General features: G+C 35.4%; 3 protein-coding genes and 1 pseudogene across 6 annotated transcripts in view; 2 read left to right on the top strand and 2 right to left on the bottom strand.

Annotated features, from left to right (window-relative positions):
• LOC311094236 (ubiquitin-conjugating enzyme E2 E1) overlaps positions 1-3,950 on the top strand; it is a 28,386-nt gene extending 24,436 nt beyond the window's left edge. For both annotated transcript variants that reach the window (XM_084132044.1, XM_084132045.1), the window contains exons 5-6: positions 1,574-1,721; positions 3,495-3,950. In XM_084132044.1, the coding sequence (XP_083988170.1) occupies positions 1,574-1,721; positions 3,495-3,592 (246 nt within the window). In that variant the 3' untranslated portion in view covers positions 3,593-3,950. The remainder of the gene's footprint in view (positions 1-1,573; positions 1,722-3,494) is intronic.
• A 288-nt stretch (positions 3,951-4,238) lies between these two features.
• Positions 4,239-10,991, bottom strand: nkiras1 (NFKB inhibitor interacting Ras-like 1). Of its 2 annotated transcripts, XM_084132046.1 has the most exons (4): positions 10,835-10,991; positions 10,069-10,173; positions 8,392-8,633; positions 4,239-7,037 (listed from the first exon to the last, which is right to left on the bottom strand). In XM_084132046.1, exons 2-4 carry the CDS (start codon positions 10,160-10,162, stop codon positions 6,795-6,797), a joined length of 579 nt encoding a protein of 192 aa, XP_083988172.1. In that variant the 5' UTR covers positions 10,163-10,173; positions 10,835-10,991; the 3' UTR covers positions 4,239-6,794. The 2 variants fall into 2 exon arrangements, with proteins under 2 accessions (XP_083988172.1, XP_083988173.1); XM_084132047.1 differs by lacking the exon at positions 10,835-10,991 and having other exon boundaries at positions 10,069-10,396.
• A 236-nt stretch (positions 10,992-11,227) lies between these two features.
• Positions 11,228-20,265, top strand: rpl15 (ribosomal protein L15). Its single transcript, XM_084132043.1, has 4 exons — positions 11,228-11,270; positions 12,031-12,212; positions 17,777-17,913; positions 19,906-20,265. Exons 2-4 carry the CDS (start codon positions 12,041-12,043, stop codon positions 20,209-20,211), a joined length of 615 nt encoding a protein of 204 aa, XP_083988169.1. The 5' UTR covers positions 11,228-11,270; positions 12,031-12,040; the 3' UTR covers positions 20,212-20,265.
• A 1,481-nt stretch (positions 20,266-21,746) lies between these two features.
• On the bottom strand, positions 21,747-24,879 carry LOC311093767 (putative nuclease HARBI1; annotated as a pseudogene). The gene is made up of 2 exons: positions 24,006-24,879; positions 21,747-21,882 (listed from the first exon to the last, which is right to left on the bottom strand). The product of its transcript is annotated as a putative nuclease HARBI1 (transcript).
• Between the last annotated feature and the right edge of the window lie 245 nt (positions 24,880-25,124).

Below are 25,124 nucleotides of genomic sequence, written 5' to 3'. Positions count from 1 at the left end.
GACTTTCTCCCATGACTCCTCTGGATCATCCAAATGGTCATTGGCAAACTTAAGACGGGCCTTGACATGTGTTGGTTTAAGCAGGGGAACCTTCCGTGCCATGCATGATTTCAAACCATGACGTCTTAGTGTATTACCAACAGTAACCTTGGAAACGGTGGTCCCAGCTCTTTTCAGGTCATTGACCAGCTCCTCCCGTGTAGTTCTGGGCTGATTTCTCACCTTTCTTAGGATCATTGAGACCCCACGAGGTGAGATCTTGCATGGAGCCCCAGTCCGAGGGAGATTGACAGTCATGTTTAGCTTCTTCCATTTTCTAATGTTTGCTCCAACAGTGGACCTTTTTTCACCAAGCTGCTTGGCAATTTCCCCGTAGCCCTTTCCAGCCTTGTGGAGGTGTACAATTTTGTCTCTAGTGTCTTTGGACAGCTCTTTGGTCTTGGCCATGTTAGTAGTTGGATTCTTACTGATTGTATGGGGTGGACAGGTGTCTTTATGTAGCTAACGACCTCAAACAGGTGCATCTAATTTAGGATAATAAATGGAGTGGAGGTGGACATTTTAAAGGCAGACTAACAGGTCTTTGAGGGTCAGAATTCTAGCTGATAGACAGGTGTTCAAATACTTATTTGCAGCTGTATCATACAAATAAATAGTTAAAAAAAATAATATATTGTGATTTCTGGATTTTTTTTTTAGATTATGTCTCTCACAGTGGACATGCACCTACGATGACAATTTCAGACCTCTCCATGATTTCCAAGTGGGAGAACTTGCAAAATAGCAGGGTGTTCAAATACTTATTTTCCTCACTGTACATGTTGTCGATTTAGATGATTTAACAAGTTTAACGAATTCTTCCTCTTCTATAGCAATGAATGAATCAAATTTTTCCTTAGGGACACTACAATGCACTGCCTGATGCGATGCTGTAGTAGATGGTTGCATAGTTTACATAATTTTCTCCCTGATATTATCAATCTTGTAAGTGAAGAAGTTCATAAAGTCATTACTGCTGTGCTGCTTGGAAACTTCTGGGCTTGAAGCTTTATTTTTCGTTAGTTTAGCTACTGTTTCAAATAAATACCTATGGTTTTGTTTATTTTCTTCTAATAGGGTTGAAAAATAAGCAGATCTAGCAGCTTTTAAGGCCTCTCTGTATGCAATCGAGCTCTCTTTCCATGAAATGTGAAATACCTCTAGTTTTGTTTTCTTCCAGTTGCGCTCCATTTTTCTGATAGTGAACAGACTTTCCTTGAAAGCAACTTTGCTGTAACCAAACCCCTGTACATTTCACTGCAAATACTATCTTAGTATCTCTACATTAATGAATGGTTCTCCCAAAAATAAAAATAAATGTATTTTATGTAATTTACTCACCCTCTTATCATTCCAAAGCCATAAGATTCTCATTCATCATTCAAACAAAAATTAGGATATAATAAACTTTGACACTATAGAAAGTTCATAAAGAGATCATAAAATAAATCTAAATGAATCAAGCAATTTAAGTTGTTTGAGTCACTTATTAAGGGGATTTCTTAACAAATCTTGTCCTGTTCTGATCTCTCAGGTGACGTTTCGCACGAGAATCTACCACTGCAACATCAACAGTCAGGGTGTGATCTGTCTGGACATCCTGAAGGACAACTGGAGCCCAGCACTCACCATCTCCAAAGTGCTGCTGTCCATCTGCTCTCTACTCACAGACTGTAACCCTGGTAAGATACACAACCATGTGAAACACTTCTAACTTGTCTAACAAGAAGTGGTTGGAAAGAGCTGATTTGCTGGTCATGGGCTGAAGCTCCAGTGTTTGTCAGTATGTTGGAGCTCCACCTGTTTGACCTAGACTACAGAAAAGGCAGTTACAGGTGTGGGCATATATGCAGTTGCTTAATGCTCATGTATAAAACTGCATACAAAAAACGTAAATGCTTTTTAAAATGTATTTATTATCTTAAATTTGCTTCTTTAAAAAAATAATAATAATAATGTTTTAGACTTTTTAAAATTCAATAATTTTTATAATACTGAATTTAAAAAATACAAGCCAAAAAAAATAACCACACTTTTATTTAAAGTAACACTAAAAATTGACTGAAATATATTAATATTAAAAACCAATATAATATATTATTCTTTATTCAGTTCTGTGCAACAGAATCAGATTTAACAGAATTAGTTTTTTGACCAATTATCCAAATGAATGAGCAACTGAGCTCTGCACGTGCATAGAGGGAATATTGAACGGATCTTCACACCACGCCATGATAATTGCTAAAGCAAGAGTGAAACCTAAGCGCTGGACACTGTGGTGCAGGGCAGGGCGGCATACATTTTTGGCTGTTTTTCTCTCTATCATTTAGCAGTAATTTTTGGCAGCCGAAATTTCGGTGCACCCCTATTCCCAATGACTGAAATATTGGAAGAAAAATATAAATATTGTATTGGGGGTGGGGGTTTATATAAATGTATCTCTAAAGGGAACTCTTACTCCTGTATAATGCCTGTTAATAAGCACAATGCTTCCTTCCACAATTTCTGCTCTTCTGTAAGTGCCACCTACTGGAGGAGAGTGAATTTGCATTTTCATTCAGTCTGGTTTTTGTTTGTTCACTTTAAGCGAAGTGTATGTAGCAAAATTTCACAAATCTAAAGTCAGACCATTCTGTTTTTGCAAAAACAACTGCTCATGCTACATGTGTGTAGCATCTATATTTGGATCATGATCAATTTCAGTGGTTGCCTCATTTCAAATGGATACCAATATTTTTTGGTTAAGGGCAGTTTAGCCTGTAATAGAGCAATTAAAGAACAAATAAATTTGCCTAAACAACATCAAAAGTGATGTCCGGCCTAGGATTTTTACCCTTTACTCAAATATTATTAAAAATTTGTTTAAGATTTCAAAAGCATATTGTGTAGTTGTGCTTGGAGTCAATTCTTTTATTTGTGATGATAAATTGTGCAGACATAATTTTTGGCCAGGCTGTCATACAAAGAAATTAACACATGCAAAAACGAGAGAATCAACTACATTTTAATATATAATTGTTGTATTCAATGCATGTTTTTTTCCTGTAAGCTTTTTGTTTTTCTATGCATTTTTTTTTTGCATAGTAAATAAAACTTGTACCAGTTTTTTTTACTTTTTTTTTGCCAAATAATTGTCCGATAAATATCTTAACCAAGTTTAGTGTTTTGTTCTTCCATCATATTTAAAATATTTAAAAAATACAAATATTTTCCTCATATTTTGATGGTTTAATCAAACATGTAGGGTCATTAAAAACAAAATCCCCACCTGACATCACTTTTGACCACTAATGAGGTGTTCAAAGGACTTCAGTTCAGTTGCTTGAGGTTCCCTTTTGATTTAGATACTACCTTAGAAATCTGCCTATATAGATTGTAGATATAGCTCACTAGGTTTTGAAACTAAGCCAATGATTGTTTTTAACCTGAAGAAACGTGTGACTGTTCTTCTACAGCTGATCCTCTGGTAGGAAGCATCGCCACGCAGTACACAACCAACAGACCAGAGCACGACAGGATAGCCAAACAGTGGACCAAACGCTACGCCACATAATTTCCTCTGACTGCAGAGCAATTGCCTGTCAGACATCTGTGGGGGGGATGGGGGAGGAATGGGGATCCATAGGGTAGAGATACAGGGTGGATTTTATGATGAAATTTAAATTCCCATTTCAATTATTTTGTCTTTCCCAGCTTTTTTTTTGGTTTGTTGTGTTTGTTTCCCTTGGCTCAAGTAGCATCATGATTTGACAAAAATGGATCTTAATGTGTGTTTTCTTTGCCGCCTTGTTGTAAATTGATCTTTTTTGGAGCTTCGTCATTCTTGTCAAATGAAGTCATGGCATGAGCCTTTAGCAAGATTGTTCCATGTATGTATTTTCCCCACCAATATTAAAGTTGAAGTTGGTGTACACTGTCGTGCAGTATCTTTCATGCCAACAACAATGCAATAATTCAGGTGGAAACACTGATTTTATATTTCTAGTACAGGGGGAATGTCACAAAGACTGCCAAGAGCATCTCTAGAGCATGTTTCACTCCAAAATCAAAGGTATATATATATATATACTAGAGACTTTTCTGCATTGTGAAGTCTCATTCTCATTGTATTACAAGAGCTTACAGGTTGCTGTTAAAGCAACTTTATTGATGTGCACATTTTTAAAATGAACTGAAATACAGCGGCAGGCAGAAGAAAAGCCAGTCAATAAATATTTATTTTGTTGAATCACAACATTAATAGTGCATAATTGAAGTATTTTTTAAAATATCTGTTATATAAATTAGAACACGTGCTAGGATTTCACAATTTTTGAGTTATAAACTTCTTTCTTTTTGAGAAATTTCCACTAATCGATAGACTACACAAACAGCCTACACAACTTCATCCCACTAGCTACATGATTATAAGATACATCGCTTTGGGATTTTAAAGCTAAGATTATAGTTAGATTTGGAAATAATACTGGAAGATATCATAATATATGACTTAAATATACAACCTAATGTTACATATTTTTAACTAATTTTAAAGCACTTGATGGCTGAATGAAATTCAAGTTCACATCTGAAGGACATGGAAGGAGCAGTGAAACGGTCCATTTTCTTTATACTATGCCATTATACCATTTTGCATAAATGCAACTGGTGATTCTCATGTCCAGGTTAGATTCTGCCCCATCATTTATGAAAAATAATCATAGTAGGATTTGCTGTACTGCCAGATTCAACAACAACAACAAAAAAAAAACATTACAGTGTTTTATTTATGAGTTAATGATAATAATTGCAAAACCTCAATGTCAAAAATTTGGAGAAGTTGCGTTAACGAGAATGAAATCTTTAGCTTTACAGTTTTAGTTCCTAATAATCTTTTTAAAAAATCATTAACACTTCACAATAAGGTTCCATTAAAAAACGTTCGTAAGGCGCCCGCGCGAACAACCGGCACGGACCATCCAACGGGGGAGCTAGACTAGAGCTAGAGCAATTAAATGATCTTGTTCCCCCTTTTTTGTTACATATACATGGCTAAAATGTGCCTAATAATATTTCTATAGGCTAATGAAATAATATCGGCATTATAATTTTTTTTCTTCTTTTCATTAGGCTATTTTTGGTGCCCTATGCACAGCGCGTGGTGGTAGCGGCGGCGCTGAATACATTTGTTACAGTCCTTATTAATCTTTGTTAACATGTTTATTGTTAGTTCATGTTAAGCTCAGGTTCTTTAATGTTAACAGATGCAACTTTTGATTTTAATCATAAATATTGAGATTAACATTAGCTAAGATTAATAAATGCTAGGGCTGGGCGATAAAACGATAACGATAATTATCGCGATATAATTTTTCTCGATAAAACGATATCATGAGGTCTATAAATGTTCGATAATGTTTATGCGCCAAAAGCGGAACGAAACTCACTTGAACCGCGCGCCACACGGACCATTAATCCGCTCGGCTCAAAGTCCAAACCTATGGTCCAAACGGCAGCGCGAGCGCGTTTATATACTGTCTATGCGAGCGCGAGCTCACTAGAGCAGATGCGTTACTCTGATCGTTCTCGGTCACGAAATCCAGTGAGAAGCTCTTGAATTCAGCGAGGAACACAGATGTCTCAGTGATTTAAACCAGTTTAAAGGCAGATGAAACAGCGCTGACAAACAGGAGACACTGTGCGCAACGATACAGTCAGAAGGCTTTTCCGTCTACAAATTACCATCATTTACCATGGATTTACTGTACGTTAGCCTAGTAATATTAACTGCACCATGAAATGTGGAATATACATATTGAATTGTATTATATTATTAATGTAGCCAATGTATTAAAGGACTAATGGAATATAACTACAGTATTTAATAATGTATTTAGGCTACTGTTTTTCATAAAAATACCATAGAAACCATAAAGTTACATTTTGCCATGACAGTGAGGTGCTACAGGCTATGCCTGGTTTCATCTGTGGTTGTCATGATCTAAATGCATGATACTGGATGACCAATGGTTAAGTTTAATAAAACTCAGTCAGAATATTACATTTTACAAAAAAAAAAAAAAAAAAAAAAAAAAAAAATTAGCACATGCAGAAACTAAGAAATTGTCCAATACATATATTTATTTTGTTAAGGAAAAATGACAAATGTTTGAATGTTCTACCTCAGATTTGTGAAATGTTCACCTGTTTGGCAAGTGTTTGACATGATATGTTCTGACAATAAAGAGTAGTTTAAAACCACAGTTAACGCTCTGGTTTCTACAACTTTCACTTAGGAGCAAAAATCTGCTTTTAAACTTGAAAAAAAAAAAGATTTGACTTTTATCGTGATAATTATCGATATCGACTGATATAAAAAAAATTATCGTGATATTTTTTTTGGGCCATATTGCCCAGCCCTAATAAATGCTTTAGAAATTCTTTTCATGGTTATTTCATAACTGATGTAGTTAACTCATTTTAACAAACCTTATTGTAAAGTGTAACCAAAAAAAATCTTAATGGTCCAAAAAAACTTGTGATTGACTGACTATAGTAAGCCAAGCACACTAACGCAGCAGTTCGTTATGGAGTGCACTGCATCTATGTTCTAACTTTTTCCCATCACTGAGCACAAACATAACCTAAAAAAATAGTGCATTTATGTGTAAATAGATCTAGTCCAAGCTAAGCTCTTTCTCTAGAAGCCCTTAAACATCTTAAGTACCCTGAACGAAGAATAGACAACCAAATATAGTGTTGAAACTGTGCGGTGTTCAGATGTCGTTGGAGGGGGTTCCCTTGCTCTTGCGTCCGGGCAGAGGGAAGGCAGACTTGCTCTGTGGCTGTGTGAGGCGGCTGGTGAGGCTGGTGAAGGGTTCGATTAATGAGCTTCTCTCTGTCACGGTCACCTCCCAAAGTTTGACCTTCTCCCCACGTGCCCAATGCTGGGCAGCATCCTGATCCACCTGTCGACGCTCACACAGGTCAGACTTGTTCCCCAACACGATCACCATCACCTGCACAAGCAAATACAGTCAATGTGAGAACATCTTCACAGCTTACACCAGATCAGAGCACATTATCATGGGTGTAGGATGGGATGAAATGAAATTGTCCTATTTTAGTCCCAGGCTCTATTTTACTCCAAAATCAAAAGAATTGTTCTGGGACATCATTTTCATGGAAATCTTTACCATACTAAAAGAAATACATCTTTCTTATTACTGGAGTATTTTTGTAATTCTCAAGTTTTTCAAATGTTTTCTTAGATTTTCATTACTGTAATCCAATTTAAATCAGCTTGAAGTAAATAAAATAAGGATGTGTAAACAAATTAGATATGTAAAAGTCTTAGGCACGTATTTAGTATTTTCACCCCCAAAAAGGGTTAAGCCAGTATTTTTTGCTGTAGTGTGTCAGTAGGAAATATCACTTTAAATTTCCAAACATTCCTTTAGCCATTAATTGTAATAATCCAGTGATATTTTTGTATGCCCAAGGAGTCTGACAACAGCCGGTATGCTCCACACAGAGATCTGATCTCACCATCATCGAAACTGATATTTGACATTTCCTACTGACACACTACAGCAAAATATATAACTGGCTTAAAACCACTTTTTCTTGTTAAAATACTAGAGTATTTTTTTAAGACTTTTGCACAGTACTGTCTGTATATATATATTTATATATATATATATATATATATAAATTAATATTTTTATTCAGTGATTGATCAAAAGTGACAGTAAAGCCATTTATAATGTAAAAAGGTTAGTTCACCCAAAATGATAATTTTGTCATCATTTACAAGTTGTTCCAAACCTGTATGAGTTTCTTTCTTCTGTTGAACACAAAAGAAGATAATTCAGTAATCAAACAGGTGACAGTAGCCATTGACTTTTCCATAGTAGGAAAGAAATACCATGGAAGTCAGTGGCTACCGTCAACTGTCAAGTTGAGAGAGAAAGAAGAAAGAAACTCATACAAGTTTGAAACAACTTGAGGGTAAGTAAATGATGACAACATTTTTGGGTGAACTATCCCTTTAATAATTGAACACTAAATCAGCATAATTATAATGATTTCTAAAAGATCATGACACTGAAGACTGAAAATTCAGCATTGTCATCAATGGAATAAATGACATTTTATAATATATTCAAATATAAAACAGTTCATTTAAATTGTAATAATAGTTCACAATATTATTGTTTTTACTGTATTTTTTTATCAAATAAACCAATCACAAACTTAGATGTTGTTGTAGGCCTATAGGTTACATACACACACATATATATATTCTATATTTATATAATATAAAATAAGACATTTTTAATGTCAATAAGACATTTTTAAATCTTTTCATGCCTCTTTTTTGTCTCTGGACTTGTCTATCTCCTTCTTCAAGAGCTCGACTTTTTTGAAGGACTCCAGACTGTCCACACTGTAGACCAGCACGAAGCCGTCAGCCACTGAGAAGAAGTGTTTGGGTAAATCCAGACCCTCACGGAGCCCTCTTGTGTCATAGAGACGTAACTGCTCTCTCACACCACGGTCCGTCTCGACAGATGCCACATATATATCCTCCTGAGTGTCGTTTGTTTCTGCACCTGAAACAGGACAGTCATGTTTAATTTAATTGTCTACTTATATGCATCTTCATACACTATTCATTCTTTCATGAATGACTCACAACCCAGGATCATTGATGCATGATTCATACATTTCAGACAATTCAAAGAGGTCATGACATGATTTTTTGTATTATTCTAATATGTTCCTTGAGGTTCACTTATAATGTTAAAGGGATAGTTCACCCCAAAATGAAAATATTGTCATAATTTACTCACCCTCAAGTTGTTCCAAACCTATATGAATTTATTTCTTCTGCTGAACACAAAAGAACATAATTTGAAGAATATGGGTAACCAAACAGTTGATTGGTAGTCCACTGACTTCCATAATATTCTTTTATTTTATTTTTTTGTTGCCCATACTATGGAAGTCAATGTCGCCCATCAACTGTTTAGTTACCGACATTCTTCAAAATATCTTCTTTTGTGTTCAACAGAAAAAAAAATCATTTTGATTCATTTTCAGGTTTGGAACAACTTGAGGGTGAGTAAATGATGACAGTATTTTAATTTTGGTTTAACTTTAATTAAAATGACAGCATATAGGAATGAATCTCTTTGTTTACTTCAAACTGTTATAGTAAACCCTCAACCCTTACGCACTAGTGTCCTGCAGAAAAACAAATGTTTTATATAAATTTTGTTATTTTTAAACAAAAATGATAAACTTTTTTTTTTTAAACTAAATTCCACTGCAACCCATGCATATGTTAAAAATACAATGTAGGCTATTAGTTTAATATATGCAGTTGGTCTATTTATTAAGTGTAAATTAAATAATTTATTACTAACCAAAAACAAACAAACAAATGAATTATTCACTAAATTACAGTGTTAATGTTGCAAAATTCATCAATAATGAAATGACTTCAATTTCAGCTGTAAAGACAATAGTGTCATTAATCAGCTCAATTCAGTTCTCTACCAAGATCGTTCTCTGCCAAGTATCATTGGAGTCAAATCGATAATATTTGGGAATGTTTGTTCTCTTTTATTAAGTCCCAACTGAGCAAGCCAAAGGTGGACAATATTTTATTACCCATTGTTTTTGTAACTGTCTATAATACTCAGTTAGCTTGGTTCTGTCTATAAATTAGTAAGATTCTGCCACAGAGATCAATTTAAAATAGCTTCTGCTCTGCGTTCAGACTTCACAAAGAGCATGTTGATTTTTTATATATCTAAGTTACTGTTAATTATGATGTCTTTACTGTAAATATCCATTTGGAATCCAATTTTTATCTGATTCAAGTCACATTCATGTACGTTACCGATACCCTTTGCTAAAGTGTCTGTTTTCCCATCAAGCTGATGAGCAGCAGCTGCCATGAACACTGTGAATTTTGGAGTCATGGGAACTATGAAAGGAGGCGTTTTTGATATGACTTTTGAATGGACGGATCACACATACCTGCAGTGTGAGAGCCATACAGTAACTGCTCCAGGATGGCTGTTTTCCCCACTGATGCCATACCACAAACCACAACCTTACAACCCTTACCCATAGTTACCTGACCTGAAACACACAAACAAACAACACAACCAGAACCACCAGCAGGGCAGCAGTGTAAAAAGCATGACAGGTGAATGTGAAAATAGGCAAAAATGCTTGTAGTTTTCTTGTTTTTTTCCTCATTTAGTATAATTTTTTATAATTTTTTATACATTACAAATTTTTGTATATAATAACAATTTGACTATTTAAACTGGAAAAACATATATTAATTATTTGCATATGCTTTATATATATATATATATATATATATATATATATATATAAAAAATTTTTTTATTTTTTTTTATTTTTTTATGAATGAACAAATCCTGATGCTCATGTTGCCTAGCATGTTTAGTTTGAGCAATGGAAGCAAGAAATTCGCATTAGGTTCTAAGGAACACATGTACTTTTACACCTGATTAGTGACCTCGATGCAATCGTTTCTTTATTTTAAATGTTCCAAATTATTTTTTTTTAGATTTCAATGCAAAAAGTATATGACAATAATATGTATTTAAACTTAAATTAAATATTCCGTAGTTTAAATAAAATAAATATACTGCTCAGTTTAGTGTTTGTTATACTGATTGTCAAAGGAAAGGCATAACCAGTTGTCTTAACTTGAGACCAGACATGCATTCATTCATGACAGTTACTAGATTGATAAACAATAACTCACCTTACGCGGATTGCTTGACAATAAACATATCGAAGAAATCGATCAGTGTTAAATCAGATGAATGTGAATATAAGACTTTTAATACCATCACTACGTTACTTCCGTGAGTCGTTTGCCTCTTTTTGCTCTGGGTCTGAACCTTTTTTTAACACTCTGTGGTCTGAACCTTCACCATTGCTGATAAGAGAACGGTAAAAAAAAAAAAAAAAAAAAAAAGAATTACTTGAAATTAAGAATAAATGTGTTATAACAATGTTTCAGCGCAGTGTATCTAATCGGTTAAATACATTTGGTTGTGATTTATAAAATATAATTCTTAAAAAACAGACTACATTTCCCAGAACTATTTAGCAACGGAACCGGAAATTCGCAAGATAAAGTCTAATAAAGCATTATGGGTAAATTTTCTCTCTCTTTCCGGTTAGTACGCCATCAAGTAAGCGAGACTTTCTCATTTTTCTGCACTTAGAATCCATCAAATATCTCAATGTATTTCATGACATCCAAATCACACAATTAATGTATTTAATGCGGAATATCTTAGTTGTGCTATGTAACCATTATTTTGCTCCCATAATGATGATGTACATAATTTTAACGCTATATTGTGAAGAGTAGGGTAGCTAATGTCATGCCGGAGTTTGCACGTTTCTTTAATTTTCACTCAGAACTGAATTAAACATATTATATTATGTCAAATGTAATTTTCTTGCATTGCATTTTAAAAGATTACTAAAATCGTTGTCTGTGACTTGAAAGTTGAATTGTTTTCACATGACTGCATGTATCAGTCGCCATGCCAAAGCTGTCCACAACAGACACTGCTAATGGGTATATTTTACAATGGGTTATTACATAATTCTCCCTTAAAGCAACTGCTTTAGATATTAAATATACGATAATTTAAGTTTTACTCCTGATAAGTTGATATGTGATCTGCTCAATAGATATCTGACTCGTCATATTATGGTTGAAAATGCCAAGCTATAGAGACACAACATTCAAGTTAAAGTGTGTCTGGCTGTATAAGGCTGCTTGTGATGTACTATTCAAAATGTAAGTGCTCATGTAGTCTCAATGAGCTCATAAACAATGTGCACACGTGTGTAAAATGGTGTTTGTAAAAGTTTTAGGAGCATTGTCAGCTTATGAAAAAACAACATATCCAAGCTATCTGCATATTTTTGGTGTCACAGGTGAGGCATCATGGGAGCGTACAAGTACATGCAGGAGCTATGGAGGAAGAAGCAGTCGGATGTGATGAGGTTTCTGCTCCGTGTGCGGTGCTGGCAGTACCGTCAGCTGTCCTCCCTTCACCGGGCTCCGAGACCCACCAGACCCGATAAAGCCCGCAGACTGGGATACAAGGCCAAACAGGGTGAGTGATGTGACCAGTCCGGTGTCTAAGGGTTTACTGGTTGCGTATGGTTTTTCTGAGCTATATATCTCACAGCATTTTTCATTAGGGGTGTAATGATTTTCAAACTGAACCAAAAAAACGTGATACACAACAAACAATCCCATTGTTGAGGTAAAAAGAGGTTGACCTCATTTAATCCTATGTAAAAAAAAAAAAAAGTACTTGACATTTGATTATATGTGACCTGATCCAGCAAAATGAGTCACAGTGACCCAAATTTCAAAATTGAGATTTTAGTATTAATGGAAAGAGGAGACCATAAGCTTTCAAATGATATCCAAGTCAAAGTCATACCTTGAATGGTTGTAAAGATATACACATTTGAATTATGGTCGTCTGTCCTCTTTTTCCAATTGAAAACCTGAGAAAATCGCTTTTAAAGTTTTTTGCCCGTTTTTTGTTGATATCTTTCAAAATCCATTGCATTTAAAGGGATAAACTATTTATTGTACAGCTTAATTTGACCAAAGACATTAATATATGCTATTAAACCAGACTGAAGCTCAAATTATTTTAAAGTTTTTATTTTAATAAATAATTTAAAAGGCACTTTTACAAACATTTACTAAAATCAGAAAGATTGAACAGAGGTGCTACAGTTTTCCTTGAGAGGGTGTGTGTGTCTCTCTCTCTCTCTCTCTCTCTGTGTGTGTGTGTGTGTGTCTGTGTGAGAGAGAGAGAGAGAGAGAGAGAGAGAGAGAGAGAGAGAGAGACAAGGAAACAGAGAACAAAATAATGTTAGCCTATGCAATATCTTTGTGTAGGCTAGTTGACAATAACAGTGTAACACATTCATAACGGAGATACCAACAGTTAAATATTGGGTTAAAATAAATCAAACACATTGTAATGGATTCTCCTTGCAGATAAATACACTCACAGAATAATTGCACTCACTCACATCCATACACGATAAATACCACAGGGCTGTCACTGCTGTCGCTGTCATCAGAGGATGACACGTCTCAAAACAATCACTGACTAGCCTTAGATACTCTTGATGACCCGCAGCAGAGCTTAGGTTAGAAGCCTCTAGTGAGTTCAACGCTTTTGGCGACTTTGCTCTCTTTTGACAGCGACATTTCTCAAATTAATAATATTTAATCTTTCTGAGGAGATCTGCTAGCTTGTTTACACATAGCGCTACGAGTCTGACAGGAGGATGGCTGGACCAATCGCGTGCCGGTCAGTCGAAACGGGGCTTCCCATTGACAAATGATCAGCATTTGTGTACATTTCTAAGCTTTTTGATTGGTTCTATACAACGTGAAACACCATATTTGGAGAGCAGAGACGTTTGAGGGGATTCCCGGGGAATGCTCAGACGTAAGGAGAGGAGTTGAGAAAAGCAATATTCATTTTCAGCGAATTTAGTAAAACTTTGTAAACTTTATTAGTCATTTAAATACCTTTACTCAATTATCTGGACCACGAAACTTTAGGAGATTATTTTTGAATGTCTGTTCTTTGAAATTTAGGAAAAGACTTTTTTTTTTTTTAATTATTATTTCATTGTTTTTCCACATAATCAGCCCATATCTTAAAATGGAACGTTGCGACTTCCGACTCATTTCGCCAGATCGGGTCACATATAGTAATTAGGAGTGTAACGGTACACCTATTCGTCTGTGAATTTCCGTGTCTTGTGTACAAGACTAATACAGCGTTGTAGCCTAATCACCATTAACCACCACCAATAATCACAATAAGCTCAGTGTTTTGTTACTTTCAATAAGTGTTATTTTTATGTCCATTTTATCACGAAATTCAAACAATAAATGCCATTTTAACGCTCTTTAATGTGGCGTGACAGATCACTTTATAGGCGCCTCAGTTTAAGCAGCAGGTGGTGTCATTAATGTTAATCAAAGAACAAAGGTAAGAGAGTAAATTACTCACTCAGACCTGGCGCCAGGAGGATTATTATACCGGTAGCCTAATCATGAATGCACTCCGTTATCTTTTAACACATCTCCGACGAACGGCTTTTTCACGCAAAAGAAAAACTCTTCATGAAGCGCAGTGAAATTCAGCGACCATGTGGTGTTTCCTGATGGCTCGAGGTTGTTCGTTAACTTCATTTTACATTTTACTCGTAGATATTCTAATATATTCAAATACATTGCTTGATATTTGATATCCGTTCGAATTTGATTCTTCTCAAAAGTGACAGCCCTAGTGTCCACAGCTGGTTAGTCAGCTAGAGAAATAACTATTTCACTAAATATATGAACTATATTAGCCTATATGTTCATTATATTTCACTTGACCTGTTGGTGATGTCTTGATTATTTAATGTTTAAAATCTGTTGTGAAAATGATTATTTCAACAACGAATTGGAGTAAAATTGCATAATGCAAAAACTGCCTTATGTGCAGCTATGTTTGCATGCAATTTGTTATTTGAGTGTTATTATATAAAAAAATTAATAGCAACTGAATTTAGGCTAATAGTTTGTGCTCTGTTAACCTTTATTATTATAATGTGCAAGTAAGGGCTCCCTATATAGTCTACAGCAGGGGTCTCCAACCTTTTTTCATTTGAGAGCTACTTTTTAAAAATGAAAGTGGACGAGAGCTACTCATTTAATACAATAGTTAAATCTCTTAAATAATGTCTCATAACTCTCATATTAACAACTATCCAAACTGTTTTAGACCTAAAATAGTTTTTGTAGGCGTCACCCTTACATGTCAGAGAAAAGAACAGAATCAGAGATAAAAAAAAAAAAATTATAGAAAATTGTACTTTGCATATTATACTGTAAAGACACATAATTATAGTTGATTTTATAGTGCGTGATAACTAGAGATGAAATTGCATGAAAATTTAATTTCATGGTTATAGTGACCAAAATGATCACGGTTATCACAGAATCCTGTTCAAAAAGTACTAATACTACACAATAAAATCAATTCACCAAGTTTTATGTCGAAAACCAGCAAATAACAAATAATCTTAGCATCAATATGCACTTTTTGTTTACATAAACATTAAAATAATAAAGCTGCAAGCAGCCTCACAGGGGCCAAGCCCTCCAATGGTTCCCTGGGTTCAAAAAGTAGCTAAAAATACTTTGCTTTCAAAACTTTATAAGAAACTTTAATAACCAAAGTATTCTTACTTCTTAACTTCTCACCTCACAGAACAAATGAGTTTCTCAGATACACATCATTTGTGGAACTAAAACAACTTTTCCACCACTTAAGGCCACAGTACCTCTTCAGTCTGGGCATGTTCTACACAGGATTCGTGTATTTCCACCACCGAAAAAAGCTTGCTGTAGCTCTGCTACAAGATTTATTTACGGAGAAGAAAAAACACCCGTAGTGTCTGGGTGCACCCCCATCCTTCATGTTGACTCGCTGCGCCTGGAAAAAATGAGCGCGCCGCTTCAATTATTTGAAATAACGAACTTGAGCGCACAAAAGACTCGATATGTGAACGGCCCTTGGCGAGCTACCTCCAATCAGGCCACGAGCTACTGGTGTTGGAGACCCCTGGTCTACAGCATTAGCAGAGATAACTTTTATCCTTAAACTTTTAACTAATAAATGAATTCATTTAAAGACAGACTCAATTAGTTTATTAAACCACTGTTAAATAGGAAAATAACCACACTGTTTAGCATTACCCATATTGTTTTTTGTATTATTACTTTATACAGGGATGTGATTTTTCCGGATTAATCCGGAATTCCGGATTTTCCGACCTGGAAATGTGACCTACGTGAATCATGCAGATCTGTAAAAAAAAATAAAAATAAAAAAATTGGGGGGGGGGGGGGGGGTAATCTCACAGCCGTCACCATGGTAACCCGGGACGGAACCACAATCGCCGCGAATCGCGGCCACACCGGGCGGCACGTCAACATGGTTACAGATGGCAGAGAGATGCAATCTTTCCCCGCCCAGCGAGTGCTTGAAGTGCGTCAGAAACAGAGCGCGCGCGCGATCAGTTGTTGGTAATTTGTTGTGTAGCGTGCGCGACGCCGCATCCATATAGACAGCATAGCTTTTTTTTGAGGGCGCTTAACACACAGGCTCGTAGAAACGGGCCTGGCAGCTCGCGCCAGTTCTAGACGCGGTGAAAGTTTCCTGATTGTAACGGATGGCCGAATTTACGTGACACATTATAAATGAGCATTATAGTCTGCGATAGATACAGTGCCAAAAAGAAGAGAAGAGGATAAAAGGGGATAAAGACAGAGGTAAAGTGATGTAGTGAATGAACAGTTTATCTAATTGCATAGGAGTAAGATACTATAATTTCATGGCAGTTATTTTTACCTTAAACTTAATGTTAGCAGTTGTTCTGAGTTCTCCAGACTGTGTGATTTTGTTACAATCATGTCAGTTTTAAGACGCATTTTTTATTATCACTTTTTTATTAATGTTTTACCCTACAGTTGTGCAGTTTTGGGGGGAATACAGTACAGGCCAAAAGTTTGGAAACATTACTATTTTTAATGTTTTTGAAAGAAGTTTCTTCTGCTCATCAAGCCTGCATTTATTTGATCAAAAATAGATTTTTTTTTATTTTTTTTATATTGTGATATATTATTACAATTTAAAACAATTGGTTTTCAATTTATTATACTTTAAATTATCATTTATTTCTGTGAAGCAAAGCTGAATTTTCAGGATCATTACTCCAGTCTTCAGCATGTGACATCCGGTCTATCACATGATCCTTTAGAAATCATTCTAATATTCTGATTTATTATGAGTGTTGGAAACAGTTCTGCTGCCTAAAATATTTGATGAATAAAAGGTTAAAAAGAACTGCATTTATTCAAAATAAAAAAAATATTTTCTAATAATATAAATCTTCTTTACTATCACTTTTTATCAATTTAACACATCCTTGCTGAATAAAAGTATTGATTTATTTCAAAAAAAGAAAGAAAAAAATTACTGAACCCAAATTACTGACCAGTAGTGTATATTGTTACAAAATATTTCTCTATTTTTTTTAATTCTTATTCTTTTTTATTTTTATTTTATTACTTTTTATTCATCAAAGTATCCTAAAAGTATCACAGGTTATTAAAAAATATTAAGCAGCAGAACTGTTTCCAATGTCTCAGTATATTTTCCTGCTTTTTTGTCCTTAGCCAATCACATGCCTGTTTATATTTCCTGTTACTTCGTTTAAATATTTCAAGGAAATGTAGCCTGTGCCTATGAATTTGATTTTTATTATGATTCACAATCAAATGTTTAACCAATTAGATTCACTGCATAGTAAAAATGAAAAATTCTAGAATAGCAATATTATAGTGACAGTTATAGTGAAATCTCAGATCATATTTTTTTTTTATCCACTGTACTCTTTTCAGCAACTGTTGACTAGAGGTGTGTCAAACATGACTTAGTGATGTCATATAATCATATTCATCTGATTTATCATTGATTTTTGTCGATCAGTTATTTAACTACTCAATTGAATGTCCTATAACTGTAATTTCTCCCTCATGTTTTTTGTGTGTATCTGAACTCATGTACTCTTGACCAAACAGGATACGTCATCTACCGTATACGTGTGCGCCGTGGAGGTCGCAAGCGTCCCGTGCCTAAAGGTGCTACCTACGGCAAACCCGTGCACCATGGCGTCAACCAGATCAAGTTCGCACGCAGCCTGCAGTCAGTAGCTGAGGTATGTGAGCAGCATTTCAGCCTATGAGGTGATCCACAGTTGGACACAAAACCTTGACACGTTTTGTTCAGACAGATTGTATTTGCTAAAATCTACACGCCGTACACACTTCACAACTGTCTTAAAAGTGCTCATCTACACAATCAGGCACAAGTGTAGAATAATGGGTGTTAAAGGTTTAATGGTTAGATGCTATGAATTTTATGACCTGTAGTTCATGTCAATAATGCACGCTAGGATCAGTTCCAGTGTAAATGTTCTTAAGATGTTCTTCACAGAGCACGTGTGCACAGAAAACTGCTGCGCGTTAGACAGTGTGTGGTTACTTAGACAGTTAGTTGGTACTATAGTGAGACTGGTATAGTTTCTTGTTGAATTGGTACCAAAGTACAGGTACTTTTGTGATCTCTACTATCAAGCCACAACTCTCTCCGTATATGAACACCCCTAGTGACTTGGTTCTGGAAGTATTTTCCAATAAAATAAAAAAAATTCATTGGGATTTGAAGTCTTTGTTAAACAGTCCCTCCAGGATTCTGCGATCGCAGAATTTAGTGCAAAATAAAGCAAACTCTGCAAAATTTGGAGGAGCTTGCAATTTTTCTAAATTGCCGCAGATTTTGGGCCTAGATGCATCGTGTGATGTCATCACAAGGTACACTTAGCCTACCACTTCGAAGTAGGCTACGTGCGTTGAATTTGAATCGATCAATACATTTCTGTTTGGGCCATTGCTTTGACAATCTCTCTCTCACACACACACACGAGTGTGGATGCTCTGAGTGACATCGTTTCCATCAATCGGTTCTGTTTATCAACAATGTTTTTATGCTGCATGAAAGAGGCTCACTGTAAATTATGTGCACTTTAATCTGTTTTAAACAGTTGTTTACTTTAAACATAATGGTAAGGCCTGCCCAATCGACCCAACGATGGTTTCCGATAAGCGGGTGAAGGTTTTCTTTTCAGTGTGGCAAAGTAATTTAATTCCAATTAAACTTATCTGACTCCATTTTATCACGACCTCAAATTGGAATGCCAATTGGTAATAGGTAATTTATATAATAGTTTAGCTACACTTTTTGATTATTTTATTTAACTCTTATTGTACTCGTTCATACGGGTGCCAAAGTCGCACAGGGTCCTCACACCGGCCATTCATTTTTATTCATTTTTATATCTAGGTCACTAGACCGCCTTCATGCTTGCTCCATCTAAAAGTATTTTGTTTAGTCCCCATAGATCTGTATACACTTGAATACACCCTGGCCAATGGTGTCCTACAATGTTCATATTGAAGGCAATGAAAACAAGTAAATGTAACCGTGTAGGCTATGCTGTATTAGCAACAACATTACCATCTATATAAATGAAGGTGACCATCTAAAAAATGTTTTAAGCACAAGTTAAATTCAGATTTAAAATTCTACATATACATTTATCTAAAATATTTGTTGGACATTCAATGTGCTATATTTTGTTCAGCATTATTACACTTCTATTCTGTTGCACTTCGTCGCTCGTTCACTGAAGTCTGTGAAGTTTAGCAGAGACTCGCTTGTACAAGGCTTGTCCACTTCTGACAGCAAAACGGAAATATTTGCATGACTTTCTAACATAAACAGATGGGGAAATTACCTGTGAAATACAAGTTAAACGCATTAAACCGCACAAGTATCTGTCAGAGCATCTGATGCATATAGCATTAACTATATCTCACAAGTTATTTTGAAGCCCTTAATATAAAGCATGTCTCATATTTTAGACAAATTGGATTATGCACTTTACCTGCTGCAGCTCACTCTGTTTCCTCTGCTGTCTTCAATACACATCTCTGTTTTGATTTGAAATGTCAATGTCTTATGTTTTTATATATGCTTGTTTTATTTTTTTGTAATGCTTTAATTTACACAAGTTGACGTCAGTTTCTCACCTGTGTCCTGGTGGTATTGTGCTGTTGTTCTAACCCCTCTGTTGGTTTTGTGTTTTCAGGAGCGCGCTGGTCGTCATTGCGGAGGTCTGCGGGTGCTAAACTCTTACTGGGTTGGTGAAGATTCCACATACAAGTTCTTTGAAGTGATCCTCATTGACACCTTCCACAAAGCCATTAGGCGCAACCCTGACACGCAATGGATCACCAAGGCTGTGCACAAGCACAGGGAAATGCGTGGGCTCACGTCGGCTGGCAAGAAGAGCCGTGGTCTGGGCAAGGGCCACAAGTTCCACCTCACCATCGGCGGCTCTCGTCGTGCAGCCTGGAAGAGACGCAACACCCTGCAGCTGCACCGTTACCGCTAAACCACGTGTGCTACAACTGTACATTTATCCAAATAAAGTACCTTTCTATGGTCATGTGATGTGTCTTTATTTTGTGGTTTTAGACCAACAGAATCTGTAATACGCAAGAAGATAAGATATCAATATCAATAAGATAAGATTGGTTATTTGCGCTATTAGTTTGCATTGCAGTTCTTTCTAAAGAGGATTTTGCACGAGTGTAAATTCCAAAGATGAGTGTCGAATGTAAAAGCCCTTTTTCTATCCAGGATCAGGTAATGCAGCTTTCTTTGTGCACCCTTATGGAGGCAATAAAGGGACATGGGCCCAGCTGTTCAAAAGTATTCTGACAGATTTCGGCTATCGGATTGGATCAAATCTTGAAAATGGGTTGTTCAAATAATAAATAAAAAAGGATCCTGAAATCAGATTAGTTCACAAAGTCCAATCTTGGTTTGGATGTGGATCAAATCATTAGGTTGTGGTGTTCAAAACTTTTTATTAAGATTTGGATATTTGATCCCCCCCCCAAAAAATTGGATTATACTGAACCCAACAAAAGGGTGGATTTCAGGAAAAAAAAAATGTAAAACTTTAAAACTGGTCATGTAATGATCCATGTAGGCTATATTTTTTTAGATATATTTTGCTTGGTTAGTTTAACTGTTGTAGTAATAAATTAGGAGACATTAGGCTACCTATTAAGCCTTTCAGCAGCCTACAATAAAGTAAAAAAGATTTTGGCACCATACAGCTGTAAATATCCAACAAAAATATATTTATTTTTTTTTTATATATATAATCACTGTAAACTACATTGGCACAATCGTAAGAGATGAACAAAGTCAAAAGTTATTTGCGAGTAAACACAAAGTTTATATTTCAAACAAATGCTGTTCTTAACTTTCTATTCATCAAAGAATCCTGAAAAAAATTTTTTACTCAAGCTAGTAGCCTACATTGGAGATATGTGGTCCCATTTAGAGCTCTAGTAATCTGGATTTGGAAATCTAAAAAAGTGTACATGTATATTTGGATCAGGGTATATATCCAGGGCCCAGTTTTCAAAAGTATTCCAGTGGGATTTCGGATTATGGATTGGATCAAATCTTGGAAATGGGTTTTTCAAAAGCAAAAGAGGGATTCCGAACTAAGATCAGAGCATGTAATCCGATTTTACATTTGACCTGGTTCAAACCTGCCCTTTGGGTTTTTCAAAACTTTGAACTTGGTTTGGGATCTATTTGATCCAAAAAAACAAGATTATCCTGATCCCATCAGAAGGGTGGATTCAGTTGTGATTTTTCGAACCAAATAAAATCAGAGAGTTTTTTTTAAGTGAATGATCACAAAATCAATGTTTACTGATGATATATACATTTCTTCATATTTGAAGCATATATGAAGCATGTCACATCTAATGAGATATGGTAAAAAAAAAAAAAAAATCAAAGCTATCAGCTGTCAAATAAATGTCACTGTTGCTCACAGCTCTATAATTCCACAGTATTTTAATGGCAATGACAACAAATATACTCAGTCATTCAGTAGCCTAGTTAAAAGTAATTTCTCACAATTGCATCTCTAATAGCATGTCCAGTGTGTCCTTCATTAGGTAAGAACATTGGCGGCTGTTCTGGTTCTACATCAGGCTCAGGTCCATCAAAATTGTCATCAAAAGGGACATGACACCTGAGGGTTGTTCCATAAAACAAGATTAGAATACAAGCCAGGCTTATTTTGGTTAGTCAGACTTATTGTCGGTGATTTCTGTTTCATAAAGCAAACTTAAAATAGTTCAAACTCAGTTACCCTGGCAACTTATGCTGGGAAACTAGCCTGGTCCAGGGCAGGCTAACTGTCAGGCTAAGCCTCAGCTGTTACACAGATCCTCTAACACTGACCGACATTACCACTGACACTCTCTCACCATTATTGGACTTTATTAACCATTATTAGTCCAAAAATAAATACACAGTATACAGAAAATCAACTTAAATAAGGCTACAATGATAAATTAGACAATATAGACATATATATATATATATACTGTATATATAGATATATAGATAGATAGGCCTAAATACAATATATATACTACAGGTTTTCTTTTTTTACTGGCTGAATGTTTTGTGCCCAAGATTTAATTAGATTGTTTTAAAGATTTATGAATACATTTCTCTCTGGTTTTGTTTGGCAGCTGTAGTACATGTTTATGATTAGAAGAACATTAGAACACAATCTAAAAAAAAGCTTTGTAAAGCAGAAGTTAAAATCACAAAATTAAAAATAAATAATTACAAAAGCACAGTATGAATTTTAACTGGTAAGATGAATCTGAGCTTAGTAATTGACAGTATATAGCCTACATTTGATTTACCCCATTACAATAGTCCCTTTACAGTTATTGCTATCATAAAAATACACTTGTAGGTTTAAAATTCTAAATAAGGCACATCTAATGTCCAAACAACAAATATTTTAGCATATATATATATATATAAAATGTATTTTATTATGTCTTTCAATTCAAACACATTTAACACAATTATACAAATTGACAGTTCCTTTAAAGACATCATATTTTCCCCCAATAAATATTCCTTATTTTTCCTTCTACTTTTTTTCTTTTGTGATAATACCCACCAACACACATGATTAGAACAATAACCAAAAAGTACATAGTTAGACACTTTTACATGATTTAAGGGGGAAAAGACAAAAAACAATAAATAAATATTAATAAAAATTTAACATTCACATATTTATATCAAACTCTTATAATGACACATAATTCCTAATAGTTATTCAAGTAATATTATTTGAATATCAAATATTAAATATTAAATAAGCAAATAAATAAAATAACAAATAACTAGCCTAGAAATAAAAGGGAGGGAGGGTTATATAAAAATGTAGTTAATGTAGGTTAATATATATTCCTTTATTTTATGGAATATTCTTTGATTTTAGAGTTACACATATCTTTTCAAAATGTATACATTTGCTCTTAATTGCATGTTATCCTCTCCATAATGTACTTTGGAAACTAAATCTAACCACTCATTTAAAACTGGGGATTCTTGCTTTCTCCAAAAAAATTTATTGCATTAAAAGCTGTAATTCTCAGCATTCTAAATAAGTATACATCATCTTTATTAAGTAGCATAGGTCCTATACCCAAAACTATATTTTGTATCTTTATATATTTAGTTTCTTAAAAAAAATCTTCCCTGAATTAGGCTACTTCTGTTCACTGAAGTACTTCTGTTCGCTAGAAGTTCACTGCAACTTATCCAACATCCTAAAGATAAATTATTATAATTAGAAGATATTTCTAGTGTTATAAAATATTGCATATTAATTTTCCAAGCAAAATGTATATTTTAGTAAGAATTATTGCGCTCCTATTTGGCGCGCATGCGCGCAGCAGCGCTCGTTCAATATGAAGATTAGCAGCAAAATGGATACATTTGCATGACTTTCTAACATTTACAGATGGAGAATATAACTGTAAAATGTAAGTTTTGCACTGAGGGAAAAAAAAAAACATGTCACAAACGCATAAAACAGCACAAAATATACGCTGTTTGATGGTGGATCGATTTGATCCACGATCGACCTCTAGGGCTGCTTCAGAAACGCGTGCACACGCAATTATCTAGACTTGATAAACCTGGATCAAATTAGTGAGATTGCGTGAACTTCAATTACCTTTTATGGAACCACTTTAGCCCCAACTTATTTGTTAGGCTCATTCAAGTCCAGTTTTGGAGTTTAATCCCCGCTTTTCTAAGCGTCTTTTATGGAACAACCCTCTGGTGGCGATGTTATGCAAAACAATACAGGTAAGGATTATGTTGCATGCCACCTTGGGTTGTACTCGCAAGTAGTTAAGACACGTAAACCGTCTCTTCAGGACTCTATTTAAGCGTTCAATGGCACATCTTGTTTTGCAATGTGAAGAGTTGAAGCGTGCCTGCTCTGGTGTGTTTGCAACTGGAAAAGGGGTCATTAGCTATGGTATGAGTGGATATGTGCTGTCTCCCTATACTATGCCATTTGGTCGGTGGGATTGAAGTTATCTGTATAGTGCACTCTCTCTTAGAATACGTGCATCATGAACAGACCCTGGCCATTTCACAACACAGTTGGTTATTATGAGGTTGGCGTTGCCCACAAGTTGGATGTTGATGCTGTGCCGCCCCTTTCGATTGACATACTCCCACTCCCTTTCACAAGGTGCTTGGATATCCTCATGAGTACAATCAATAGCACCAATAGTGCTAGGCATGTTCCCAATTTGAAAAAACTTGTGCTTAGTCTGAGCTGTCTGGTCATCCTTGGGAAAGGAAACAAATTGATTGATCAGACTGCCCAGTGCTACTGACATAGCCTTCAGCACATTACGGTTGCTTTTCTCACTCCCATATTGTCACCAATTGTAGAAAGTCCCACATGTGTAAAGTGATTAAGCACTGTTCCTCCACAGATAAAGCATGACTCCTTTTTGGTTTGGTGTTGGAGTGTTGGCCTATAAAGATCTGCAATGTACTTAATGGCATCTCTCCCAAAGTGAAACCTTGCATACAGTTCTTCTGATGTGTATTGCTCGAGTGGTTTGGCACGCTCAGCATGCACCCTTTGATGGTACATTTTCCTACGGTAATGATGAACAATACCTGCCATGTGGATGCCTCTGTAGGCTAAGAGAAATGGGTGCAAAGACATGATGTGTTTGTATGGTGTCACCCATTAACCAGCAATTGATGTAAGCCTAATTGAGCAATTGAACCATGGATTCAAAAGCGCCTAATTTCACTGTGGCAGAAACCTGTGCACTGCTGGAGGGTGTTCGGGCCAATTTTGCCTCGATAGTAAGAGGTTTCAGCTCTGCAAAGGGTGGAGAAGTGACCAAAAAAGGAAAACACAAC

Source organism: Abramis brama (genome assembly GCF_963993115.1).
Source record: "Abramis brama genome assembly, chromosome: 12".
Lineage (NCBI taxonomy): Eukaryota > Metazoa > Chordata > Actinopteri > Cypriniformes > Leuciscidae > Abramis > Abramis brama.
This window is presented reverse-complemented; position numbering and strand designations above follow the sequence as displayed.